Source organism: Myxine glutinosa, chromosome 7 (genome assembly GCF_964187855.1).
Source record: "Myxine glutinosa chromosome 7, kmMyxGlut1.1, whole genome shotgun sequence".
Taxonomy (NCBI): domain Eukaryota; kingdom Metazoa; phylum Chordata; class Myxini; order Myxiniformes; family Myxinidae; genus Myxine; species Myxine glutinosa.
This window is the reverse complement of record NC_136267.1, coordinates 23,367,637-23,381,556: the sequence shown is the minus strand read 5'-3', so window position 1 is coordinate 23,381,556 and position 13,920 is coordinate 23,367,637. Positions and strand designations below refer to the sequence as shown.

The 13,920-nt window shown below is 38.6% G+C and overlaps 1 protein-coding gene across 3 annotated transcripts in view; it reads left to right on the top strand.

Annotated features, from left to right (window-relative positions):
• LOC137431059 (macrophage mannose receptor 1) overlaps positions 1-13,920 on the top strand; it is a 234,554-nt gene that overhangs the window by 13,064 nt on the left and 207,570 nt on the right. For all 3 annotated transcript variants that reach the window (XR_013624029.1, XM_068121949.2, XM_068121948.2), the window contains exons 2-5: positions 3,262-3,627; positions 8,262-8,429; positions 10,826-10,990; positions 13,387-13,497. Coding sequence is in view for 2 of the 3 variants with exons in the window: in XM_068121949.2 (XP_067978050.2) it covers positions 3,262-3,627; positions 8,262-8,429; positions 10,826-10,990; positions 13,387-13,497 (810 nt within the window). In the remaining variant the exon portion in view is untranslated. The remainder of the gene's footprint in view (positions 1-3,261; positions 3,628-8,261; positions 8,430-10,825; positions 10,991-13,386; positions 13,498-13,920) is intronic.

The window sequence follows — 13,920 nt, the reverse complement described above, 5'->3', positions numbered from 1 at the left end:
AAGGAATGGAGAAAGAGAAGGAGAGGCAACACTGAAATCAGCAAGTAAGAGAGTTGGGTTCAGAAGGTCAATAAAACGCTTCTTGACCTCCCTAACCCAATTGTCGAGTCCATTTTTCGACAAGAAGACATTTGCTACCTCCGTTTTTGATATATTTTACCACCAACCCCAAGTTTGTTTGACTTCAGCTCTTGCTTTTGTATTTTTCATCCTGAATATGAATCTCCCAACATTCAAACATGTTTTTTTTTCACTTGCACTCGACGATTTATTGAGTCATTTCAGACTTGGATTCCAAACATTGGTACTTGGACTCAAATTTGCAGTCAGATTGCCACCATTCGATTTCATTTCCCACAGGTACGAGTTGTTGCTTCAGCATTAAAGTTTGGTAGAAATTACATGTCTGACTCTATAAAAGTACGTCCATTCAACCTCCTCAACGTTACTTTAGGTTATTTTTGCCTGCTGGGTTTAACAAAATTTATCAAAAATGTATCAAATTTTATTTATCAAAAAAAAAATAATTAATAAAATGTTGTTTTTTAAGCAAAAAACATATACATATATATATATATTTATCAAAAAAAAAATCTAATTACATTTTTTTTTAAAATCAAATTATTTATTTATTTATCAAAAAAAAGGTTTATCCAAAATGGGTCCAGTTTATCAAAATCAATTTCTGGATAAACTTTCAAAAACAATATTTCCTTTAATATGTTGAAATATTCATTCTTATGAGTCATACTGGCATGGGTCAAACACATCGGTTTTTTGATAAGACCTCTGATAAGAAGACTTTTTTCTCTCTGTGTAAACTAGTGATGGAGGTCAGACTAAATTCCAGGACTCAAACTTGAGTCTGATTTGCCTTTTAAAATCTGGACTCTGTTCTAACTTACCTGGGCTTTATTATCTTTTTACTTTCAATTTTCGTTTTTTTACTGCCATTATCAGTAAAATTAGACATTTTTTTCACCTCTTAACTGTTAATACAAGTTACAGAAACTTTTTCGTTATAATGAAAGCTTAAGCTCTCTTTATCTTTTACAGCAAAAGCATGAATACAGGTTGCAGCAAGTTATATCTGTTATAGCACAAAGTATTAAACTTTTTAGCATTTGATAATAGTACCTCTATTTAATAGTATCTAATAATAATAATTTTGAATATTTAGTATTAAATACTAAATTACATAATTAAATAATCTAATAATAAATCTAATAATCTAATATCTAAATCTAATAAATCTTATCTAAATAAATCTAATGATCTAATAATCTAATAATCTAATAAATAATTAAATAAATAATCTAATAATTATATTTAGTATTTATTTTAATATTAAATAATAATTTAATAGTTTGATAATCGTATCTAATTTGATAATAGATAATAGTTTGATAATTTGATAGTACCTCTCTGCTTCTTAATAACATCCATCAACTTTAAGTGGATATGCTGTGTGGTGGAACTGTCATGTTTTTGGCTTTATATACTTTATAACTTTGTATAAGCACTATTTCCATGGCAGGATTTCCTGTTAAATGGGTACAATTAATTTACATGTTTTAAAAGTTTCATTGGTGTTGTGCAGTCTTGTTAGGGTACCCATGAGTACGAAAGTTACAAAAAAGTTACAAAATTGCAAAAAAGTTTTCCATAGTTACAAAAAAGGATGAAGGGGGCATAAGTTAATTAACAAATTAATTTACATGTTTTAAAAGTTTCATTGGTGTTGTGCAGTCTTGTTAGGGTACCCATGAGTACGAAAGTTACAAAAAAGTTACAAAATTGCAAAAAAGTTTTCCATAGTTACAAAAAAGGATGAAGGGGGCATAAGTGAATTAACAAATTAATTTACTTATTTTAAAAGTTTCATTGTTGTTGTGCAGTCTTGTTAGGGTACCCATGAGTACGAAAGTTACAAAAAAGTTACAAAATTGCAAAAAAGTTTTCCATAGTTACAAAAAAGGATGAAGGGGGGCATAAGTTAATTAACAAATTAATTTACATGTTTTAAAAGTTTCATTGGTGTTGTGCAGTCTTGTTAGGGTACCCATGAGTATGAAAGTTACAAAAAAGTTACAAAATTGCAAAAAAGTTTTCCATAGTTACAAAAAAGGATGAAGGGGGCATAAGTGAATTAACAAATTAATTTACTTATTTTAAAAGTTTCATTGGTGTTGTGCAGTCTTGTTAGGGTACCCATGAGTACGAAAGTTACAAAAAAGTTATAAAAGTGCAAAAAAGTTTTCCATAGTTACAAAAAAGGATGAAGGGGGCATAAGTGAATTAACAAATTAATTTACTTATTTTAAAAGTTTCATTGTTGTTGTGCAGTCTTGTTAGGGTACCCATGAGTACGAAAGTTACAAAAAAGTTACAAAATTGCAAAAAGGTTTTCCATTGTGACAAAAAAGGATGAAGGGGGCATAAGTGAATTAACAAATTAATTTACTTATTTTAAAAGTTTCATTGTTGTTGTGCAGTCTTGTTAGGGTACCCATGAGTACGAAAGTTACAAAAAAGTTACAAAATTGCAAAAAGGTTTTCCATTGTGACAAAAAAGGATGAAGGGGGGCATAAGTGAATTAACAAATTAATTTACTTATTTTAAAAGTTTCATTGTTGTTGTGCAGTCTTGTTAGGGTACCCATGAGTACGAAAGTTACAAAAAAGTTACAAAAGTGCAAAAAAGCTTTCCATAGTTACAAAAAAGGATGAAGGGGGCATAAGTGAATTAACAAATTAATTTACATATTCTAAAAGTTTAATTGGTGTTGTGCAGTCTTGTTAGGGTACCCTTGAGTACGAAAGTTACAAAAAAGTTACAAAATTGCAAAAACGTTTTCCATAGTTACAAAAAAGGATGAAGGAGGCATAAGTGAATTAACAAAAGAAAACAGAAAGAAAGAAATTAGCAAGTGTTAGATTACCAATTAGATTCCTTGGCGAGCCCATATTTTTCAACTTAGGTTAATTCCCATGATGCTTGTGCTGTGATCGCATTGGCTCACCAGTTACAACTGGCCAATAACAGTGCGATTTCACTCCGGTGTTAGCCAATGGCTGAGCCTGTGCCTATTGCCCTGATCTTCAAATTTGAATGGGCAGTCCATTCCCAGTTGAGGTTTGAGGTTAGTCTGGATGGGCTAAATCATCTTGTCCATGTCTCAGTTCCATATTTTGTACATTACTGAACATTAGAAAACAAGACATATGAGTGAATATTTTTTCCTATATGTTTTTCCGCAGCTTTCCTTATTTACAATAAAGCACACGACAGCTGTCTCACAGCAAGAGGAGAGATGCTGGAACTAAAACCGTGCAACAACCAAGTCTCTCAAAAATGGCGCTGGGGAACTCACAAACGCCTCGTCCATGAGCACGCCGTACTGTGCCTCACAGTTGTGGACCGGACATATGTGGGGCTTTCTCGGTGCACTGAGGTCGAGCTACAGGATCAACAGTGGGAATGTGGATTACCGGCGCTGCTCCTGAAACATGGCACGCTGAAAAAGCTGGTAGTGCGAGACGGCAAGCCAGCTCTGGACGTGAAGCCAGATGAGGTTTGGACGATATTCGGCGAGGACAGTGACATATGCAAAAAGCTCCCGACAGGTGATGTAATACAGAGAATGTTTCACTTTATTGTTTGTGAGGAATACTTATCAGTTTGATGAAAAATAAATTGTGTAAAAATTAGAGAAATCATCTTAACAACATTTTAATGAAATTGTAGTCATCAGGATTTTGGACACATCAGACATCAGATATTGCTTGCAGGGATGGGTAGGTATTGGGGGAGAACATAATAATCTTACTAAAATATGCAATTTGGTGTCTGTCTGTCTGATGATCTTTGACAGCGATGATTTTTGACAGGACTAAGGGTCACACGATGAAGGTTGTAGTGAATTAATTTGCCCCCAACCCCAAGGCGGTTTTCCACACCAATGGGGATGCGTGTTGAGGTGTATATCCGTGTTAATATAGCTTTATCGTGGTCCTTTTCTAAAGATGCTTCTAATAACAACACTAATGATAATAGCATAATATTAATGTTTTTACAAAACAATATTAATACCAATAATATCCTGTTGAGGTCCGACTCTAGATCTACTGTAATCTATGTACCCCACGGAGGAATGACTATTCCTGCTGCCCCCGGTAGGGATCGGGTGTACTAGTATACGTATATAAATATGAATTACAATTGTGTGGGTGTGTGTGTGTGTGTGTGTGTAAATATATATATACATATTATACAGAAGGTTAGTTGGAATGTGGGGTTAGTTGGAACATTGCAGTTTTCAAAGAAACGAAGGATGATGTCGAGGTGGTGCTGCCATGCCGTGCTACATAAGGCCATTACTCTTCCACCATATTGTTATCAAAACAAAAGGAAAGGAGTTGCTCTGAAGAGAAAGGTATAGACGATTTTTGCATTTTTTGCAAACAATATATTGCTACGGTTTTTGGGAAACCTTTCAGAGGCAATGGCAACCACCATATAGGTCCCTTAGTGTAGTTATTTCCTTCGAGTAAGATAAAAATAGCTCCTTCCCCTTGTGCAGTGGGTTAGTGTCTAATAAAATGTGTTGGTGAAGGGTATAGAGCCTTTTTTGCTTGTTTTTCCTAGGGGGTAATTGTTTCATGTACGCCACACATTTCGTGATGTGTGTGTGGTCCGCGTTTTTTAATCTAGAAGGTTCTAGCGCCGCAAGTGTATCACTCATCGCGCCAAAACTCATTTGAATGGCGCGCTAAATCCAAACCGTCACCCACTTTATTTCCTCCAGATCTTTCCTTTATACATGACACGTAAGTACATCCCAATGACCATCATTAATACAGATTTTTAGTTCCACTTTCTTTCCGCACATACGCACACATTAAATTCCATTGCATTAAGTCATGATATACGTTGTTCAATGTTCGCCGACACAAAAAGCCTCACGACCCACTCACAAAAACCTCGCCTCGACTACCCATGTACCGCATCATTACCTCCTTCGTCAAAGTCCAACCTCCACCATCAAAATGTTTGAATTTGTATTTGAAATGAAAGTTTGTTCGACCATCAAATTTGTGTGTGTCGTTTCAGAGAAGAGAGCAAATACATATATTAGGAGATCAAACCCCGCGCGCGCACACACCCTTAACTCCCAATTCCTTTATTCCATGAACAAACTTTGGTACATTACGGGTGATGAAGGTTGTGGTCAACTTTCCTCTCAATTGTGGGTGGAATTTCAGAGAAGAAAGCAAATACCTATTTTGGGGGGCAATCCTGTGTCCCTAGGGTCCAATATTTTTTATGCCATGAACAAACTTTGGTACATCATGGGTGATGAAGGTTGTGGCCAAGTTTCATTGAAATTGTGTGTGTAGTTTCAGAGAAGAAAGCAAATACCTATTTTGGGTGGGGGAAGAAGGGGGTCAAACCCTGGACCCACTTTGACCCCAAATTTTTTATGCCGTGAACAAACTTGAGTTGTAATATACCAAATACACTACATGACCAGAAGTATGCGGACACCCCTTCCAATTAGTGGTTTCGGCTGTTTCAGACACACCTATTGCTGACAGGTATATATAAATCAAGCACACAGCCAATTAATCTCCATAGACAAACACCGGCAGTAGAATGGGCTGTACTGAAGAGCTCAGTGACTTTCAATGTTGCACCGTCATAGGATGCCACCTTTCCAACAAGTCAGTTCATCAAACTGTTCATCGGGAGCTTCATGAAATGGGTTTCCATGGCCAAGCAGCCTCACACAAGCCTAAGATCACCATGCGCAATGCCAAGCGTTGGCTGGAGTGGTGTAAAGCTCGCCGCCATTGGACTCTGGAGCAGTGGAAATGCATTCTCTGGAGTGATGAGTCACGCTTCACCATCTGGTCGTCCGACAGACGAATCTGGGTTTGGCGGATGCCAGGAGAACGCTACCTGCCCAAATGCACAGTGCCAACTGAAAAGTTTGGTGGAGGAGGAATAATGATCTGGGGCTGTTTTTCATGGTTGGGGCTAGGCCCCTTAGTTCCAGTGAAGGGAAATCTTAACGCTACAGCATACAATGACATTTTAGACCATTGTGTGCTTCCAACTTTGTGACAACAGTTTGGGGAAGGCCCGTTCCTATTTCAGCATGACAATGGCCCCGCGCACAAAGCGAATTCCATACAGAAATGGTTTTTCGAGATTGGTGTGGAAGAACTTGACTGGCCTGCACAGAGCCTTGACCTCAACCCCATCAAACACCTTTGGGATGAATTGGAATGCTGACTGCAAGCCAGGCCTAATTGCCCAAAATCAGTGCCTGACCTCACAAATACTCCTGCGGCTGAATGGAAGCAAATCCCCATAGCAATGTTCCAACATCTAGTGGAAAGCCTTTCCAGAAGAGTGGAGGTGGTTATAGCAGCAAAGGGGGGACCAACTCCATATTAATGCCCATGATTTTGGAATGAGATGTTCAATGTTCGGGTGTCCACATACTTTTGGTCACATAGTGTACCATTTTAGCCAAGTTTGGTCACAATCCCATCAGCATTTTCAGAGAAGAAGAAGTTGCATGATGCCTGTGTTAGGCAAATGCCAAAGTTTGGTTGGGTCGCTGAAAATGGCTGATCTTTCAGCGGGCAAAGATGGGTATGGCGGTGGCGCGTCTGGGATCCGTAGCCTCTTCATAGCTGAATGCTTTTTCTAGTGCTGTTGGCTCCAGAGCTGGCTTTGCGAGACATCTCTCTCCACTCCCCGAACCAATTGCGCGCTCTGACCCATTTCCCAACAAACTCTCTCGCCCAAGTAATGAACTCTATGTCCAATGTATGGAGCTCTCCGCCAAACGTACTGAGCTTTCTGCCCAGCTTGCCAAACCATGTGACATTCTTAGGAGAATAACTGCACTTAATAGGAGAAAATGTGTACAAAGGGTGCACGTCTTTTCAAAAAGGATGGATGACTCGTGTGCAATGAACATTGGCCAGTAGAACCAGATTCTGTTACTGCAAAATACAATTGCGGTCAGGATTTATAAACTGATACTCGAGGATAGGAGTGTATCAATCGCAAAAAGTTGCCATCCTAGATTGTCTCATGGGACAGTGCATGCCATAATCCACAAAGTCTTGGTTCTGCAAGTTTGTGCAGGGCAGTTACCAAAAACGCTCACTGATGAACACAAACAGACACGGCTGCGAATATATCATCGTCTTCTGCAGTGATACAGAGTAGAAGGCGAAGCATATTTGTCGCGTATCATCAGGGGCCATACACAAAATATGTGACTCTTTGGAAGTTTTTGTTTTTATCTTTCCCTTCTCCCTCTCTTCAGGCCTGGTGTTGGCTTAGCGGTTCGGGTGTGGCTTGGGATCCTAGGATCCCGGGTTCGAATCCCGGTCGATCGCTGAATCAACGCCAGGTGGGTTGACTCAGCCTGTCATCCTTCCGGGGTCCGCAAATTGAGTCCCAGCTCACTGGTAATTCCCTGTGTGTCGCAAGAGGCGACTAACAGGGTTGGTGGCAGGAAGGGCATCCGGCCATAAACATTGCTTCAAAAAGGAGACCACGGTGCCGGAAAAAGGCCAACCCCTGCTCTGCGGGGAAAGATGGCCTCTAAAGGTGGTTCTTCTTCTTCCCTTCGGTGCTACTTGGTGACACTTTGCCTGACCTCAACCCCCAAAATTGCATGACTGTAAAAGAGAGCAATGTTGCCTTTTTTTTCTTTTAATCAGCTTCCATTCTACAAGTTTTCTTTATCGGTGGCATCTGACTAGCTCAGATAACATACCCCAATCAATGTTCTGTTGATTTCATCCGTTATGGTAAATTTGCAACTGTGCTTTGTCAGTCAGTCAGTCAGTGAGTGAGTTTACACCGGTTCTAAGATCTACTGCAATCTATTTACCCCTCAGCGACTGCTCTCTACATTGGTAATCCTCCGTCCTGTTGTGTTTTGGAATCAAATCCTTCATTTGTTGATGTCTTTTTTTTTGTCCATCGAAAGTTTTCTAAGATGCTCCATCAAGTATTAATCATTTGTGGTTGTTGACTTTTATTGGTGGACAATGAATTTAGAGATAATATCTGGGACACCATGATGTTTGAAAACATATTTGTGCAAATGGATTTTAATGAGGTTTACAAGTTTGAATACAGTTTTAGTTCTCTCCTTATTACCCTCAATAATTAGCACAGCCTTGATTTGCTAATTCACAATGTTGCTGTTTGCCATGTTTCATAACAGAAAAAATGTACACAATGCTCGGTACCGGCAGAGGGCAACCCTGCGTGTTTCCTTTCGAGGATGAAGGCAATTGGTTCATTGATTGCGCTGTCAGAGGTCGTCAGAGCTGGTGTGCCACGACTCTAAACCACAGCCGGCAGCACGAGTGGGGGTTCTGCACCTCCGCTGGTGAGCATCTTTTATGCTGTGCTGTCTTCATTTCTGATGACTACTAATGCGGGCACTTGCAAAGATTCACAGACAACATGGTCATAAATAAATGTCATCAACTCCAAAAATGCATCATTCTTTCTTGTGTTTGCAGCACCTGAATTAAGAGAATGATAATTTCTGGAAGGGTGGCTATACAGCTCTGGAGACATGTCTATGCTGCTGATACATTATGCACTTTCTACATCCCCTCTCAAAGCTTGCATATAATGGCAGGAATTTAGAACTTAAAATTTGGGCAGTGTTCCAGCACACAATGGCCTGCTGATTTATGAAAGCCACCGTAGGATCTTTAACATCAATGAGCGAATGTGAGCAGATGGAATATCCTAACATCCTATCCAAAGGTTGGAGTACTCATTGATACTTAGGAAGCATTAGGTTTACAGTCAGGTCAAGAATAAAACTGACACTCAGCAGCAAAATGGTGAGTGTGCCACTTCTGAGATATCCTGCCATTCTGAAGAAAGGTTAGAACATTAGCTCAAGAACAGGACACAGAATAGTAAGTAGTAAATGGACATATGTCAGGATGGAAGTTAATACTTCGGTGAGTTTGCCAGGTGTCAGTTCTTGGTCTAAACTGTTGTTTGAAACTTTGTATACAAACAAGACCGAAACTTTGTATACAAACAAGACCGAAAGTCTAACAGCGGCGTAGCCGGGCTTGTAAAATATTATAAACCACAAACACACATGATTAGCTTTTTAAACAGTCGCTAATGCTGTTGATAACATTAAACAAAGAAATTTGGAGGAATCCCGACATCCGTGAGGTAAGTTTTACTTACAGAACTAAGGGAAGATCTACTGTAATCTATATACCCCACAAGCGCTGGGATAATAACATGCTATCAAAAATCTGAGGCGAATTCCTTACTTCCACGGTTGATAGGACCGTACACTGCTTATCATTGATTCATGAACCATGCACCGCTTCAATCCATCAACTTTGTATTCATGACATTGGGATTAAAGTGTTATGGTTATATTTACGATATTATTATTATTATTATTATTATTATTATTATTATTACTACTATTACGAAAACGATACTACTGAAACGATACACTACTGTATTTAGAAAACTGGGCTTAATTTGTCCGAAGCGGTCCGAACGTGAGGCATGAAGCCTAAGGCCTACACATACCGTTTTGTTGGAAGGGACGTAAAGCCGATGCTTTCGATATTTGATGGTCATTTTAACAATCAGTTTGTTTGTGTTTCACACAGAATGAAAAACGTAAAGATAGAGCATGGCGATTGTGATATATGACAGGTTCGACGATATGTTCGGCCTGAACGAAATTGGAATCAAAATGCCGGAGTGTCAGCCGCGGTACCACCGTAATGACATCAGACATAATCACATCACCCTGTCATGTGACCAGATCCTCAGCTCTGATTGGTATACGTTTGAGGGGACGGACATACATACAGATGGACAAACACTGTTCTAGACAGCTTTGCCCTATGGGCTACGCCATAAAAAGAGTTAGGGCTGGCAGGATATCTGAGAGATATGCATACTTGCCTCTGAGCTGTGTAGCCTTGGTTTGAAGCCATTTGTGCAGGTATACTACCTTCCCCTTGTTTGCACTTGCCCACTACCTCTTCTCTTTTTGCTATTTAAGATAAATAATGACATTAATAAATAACAATTTAAAACATCCATCAATGTGGTGAAATTGTTGAATGTCATTTTGTCTTTTTCTAGGTTTTTTATTATTTCATTTTGTTGATTCGTTGAATGTCATTTTGTCTTTTTATAGGATATTTATTAGAAATTGTTTTTGGGGGGGGGGGGGGGGGTTTGTTTTTTGTTTAACATAAAAATGTGTTAAAATTGTTGAATGTCATTTTGTCTTTTTCTAGGTTTTTATTTAATTTTTTTTTTGTAAGATTGTTGAATGTCATTTTGTCTTTTTCTAGTTTTATTATTATTTTTTGGTTAAATTGTTGAATGTCATTTTGTCTTTTTCTAGTTTTTTATTTAATTTTTTTTGTTAAATTGTTGAATGTCATTTTGTCTTTTTCTAGGTTTTTATTTAATTTTTTTTGTTAGATTGTTGAATGTAATTTTGTCTTTTTCTAGTTTTATCATTATTTTTTGTTTAATTGTTGAATGTCATTTTGTCTTTTTCTAGGTTGTCACTTGATCTAACCATGTGCTGTCATTGTTTTGCAGAACAAAATGTGTTTTAGGGCTGGGATAAAAAAAATTAATGAGTTGTCCTGTTGGGATGGAGACATTGTTTGCCACCCGATAACTTACCGTTCTGTTATGTCATGTGAGACACCTCAGCAGGCTTGACGCTAGTTTTCAATCTTTCGTGTTCTGCTTCATTCTTAGCGCCTGGATGCTCCGACTTTTGGAAGCACAATCCTAAGACTGGTGTTTGCTACCAATTCAACAATGGTGCGCAGTTGGGATGGTATGAAGCAAGCCAGAGCTGCAGGCAGCAGGGAGCAGAGCTGATCAGTTTTGCTGACAACTGTGAACATGAGTACATATCAGGTACAACACAACACACAGTGATCAGATTATAGCTCACCAATAAACACCCAATGCTGATATAATTTATTGTGTTGACCTGTTGGGGATTCCAATCCAAGTGTCTAGCTTATGAGGATGGGAGCCCTGGTTTAAATCTTATGTGTGGTGTTGATTTGTTTCTTAGTGTACTTTAACCTCTTTAATCTCTGACCTGCTACCTCCACACGTCGGAGGGTTTCAGGAGGTGTAACGGAAACCTACCAGGTCTCAAAGTATTAACCTCCATTAGTGTGTTTGTGTCTGTGTGTGTCCACGTCTATATATTTTTGTTTTAAATATTTTTTCTCTGCAAAGGCTTGTCCAATCGATGCGAAACTGTAAACATAGGAGGAACTCCCATGGAGAATATTTTGTTGACGAGATGTTTACCATGCCCTCGGTTCGCTGATATCCAGCATCGCAAGGGGCGTTTGCAGTTTCAGTCACAAGAACAATCACTATGACTCAAATCCCAACCTGGTTTTTAGACCCTGTTTTTTCTAATGCCATGACAAACTTTGGTACATCACAGGTGATGAAGGTTGTAATCAAGTTTCATTAAATTTGAGTGTGTGTTGTTTCGGAGAAGAGAGAAAATACATATTTGAGGGGGTCAAACACTCTGCATACCCCTTTAAACCCTGATTTTTTTTTCATGTCATGAACAAACTTTGGTGCATCATTGGCGATGAAGGTTGTGGTCAAGTTTCATTGAAATTGTGTGTGTAGTTTCTGAGAAGAAAGCAAATACCTATTCTGTTTCCCAGCACGTCGTTTGCATTGTGTACAATCATTGTTTGAAAATCTTTGAAATAGAGATTATATTGCTTTTTTTTTTCTATACATCAAACGAAACATTAATGTTTTTTGCGCCGCTTTTGTGGGGAAATACACCGCCCAGCTCTGCTGAGGTGAAAATGGAACACAACGCAGAATATTGCAATGGCAAAGGTAGTTTTGGTGAAACCCCCAAAGCCCCGAGGGGATGGGTGAAAAATTTTGTCCTTTTTTGTAAACCTCTAAAAACCAGACGATTCATTTGGTAACATTCTGAATGGGTTGCGACCAGCACTTTAGGAGGAGTTGCCTGACAGTGACACACAAAGAGACGGACATTGAATCTTATTATAGAGGTAATTGACATCATAGGCCACATGGTATGGCAGTCATATGGGGTTAAAGGGAAAAATTTGAAACTTCATATGCAGTATCTGATCTGAGTGAAAAGTTTCATATATCTGATCCTGTGTCGGTGAAAAATTAAATTTATGATGTCATCGCTCACGTAGTCTGGTGGCCATATTGGATTTTAAATATAAATGCAAAAAATCTTCTCCAGAACCGATTAACAGATCAAGTAAAGCTTCATGCGACTCGATCTCAATTTCTTCCCATATATATATCTATCTCTATCTCTCTCTCTCTCTCTCTCTCTCTCTCTCTCTAAAACTCCCCTCAACTCTCCAATCTCCTTTGAAAGTTACACAATTACACCATGTGATTCAATACACCTACTAGGTATTACCATAACATCAAATTTATCCTGGAATCCACACATTACACAAATAGGTAAGTCTGCCTCAAAGAAACTGGGAGTCCTGTTCAGATGTCAAAGATTCTTCTCCTCTCAACAGTTGCTTCAGCTATATAAAGGATTGATTCGTCCTTGTATGGAGTACTGCTCTCACACCTGGGGCGGTTCTAGCTCCACATACTGGACAGAATTGAATCCAAATTAATCCGACTCATCAACTCTCCCAATTTGACCTCAAAACCAGACCCGCTCAAACTACGCCACAAAGTTGGTTCTCTTTCTCTCTTCTACAGATATTACTTCGGTTTCTGCTCCCAAGACCTTGCTGCTGGTGTACCTCCACCATTAGCGAGACCACGGAATACTCGACAAGCCACTACATCTCATGATTATTTAGTGGCCATTGGAAACTCAAGGGTGGGCTGTTATGATGTTTGTTTCTTCCCTACGACTGCCAAACTCTGGAACTCTTTACCGTCCCATGTATTTCCAAACTTCCCTTTTCAAAAAGCAGATTTTTTACTTTCTCAAAAACTCTGAGACTATTCTCTCTTTCTTCACTTTTTCTATCAATGCAGCGCTTTTATTTAAGGCCTGGCCTCGATGAGGACGATATAGTCCGTGACTGAAGCATTCAACATAAGAAAATAAAAACAGCCCCAAAAAAACACCAAACAAAACCACACAAAAAAGTCTTGGCGAAGGTCTGTAATCTCATTGCTCTTTCTAGATATTCCTTATTATAATGTATTTTTCTTCAATGTATTATATGCATGAGCTTTATACTGTGAGAAATTCTATAACTTATTGCTGTCTCACATAGCTGTCTGTATATGACTTCCAGGTGTACTGCATGATGAGCAATCTTTTTACTGGATCGGACTGTACAGCGCAATAGATGCTGGATGGCAGTGGACAGATCGCAGCCCTGTTTACCACTTCCATTGGAGCACTGGTTAGCGCCTCGTTTTCATTCAAATGACATTCATCTCTCATGTTAGTGTGCTTGAATGTCCATTTGCAAACATGATTGTCTATCTCCATGAAGTAAAGGTGACATATTTGCACATTATTTCTGTCATTACGTATAATCAATTAATCAGGACCCCTTTTGCCTTGAGAGCTGCCTCGACCCCATTTGGGTTTGATTTCATTACTTTATGGATCATGTTTGAGTCAATCCTTTCGCAACCGTGTTGTAATGAACTCCATAGCATAGTCAGACTGCTCACATAAATTTTATCTTTCTCTCAAATGTATTCACCATTCATTTATTCTGTTTAGACAAAGTGTCAGTAAATAATAACTATAATGAATTAAATAATGTGGATACATATCTTCAATATTATGACAAATTTTGATTGAAGTCGTAATTTGT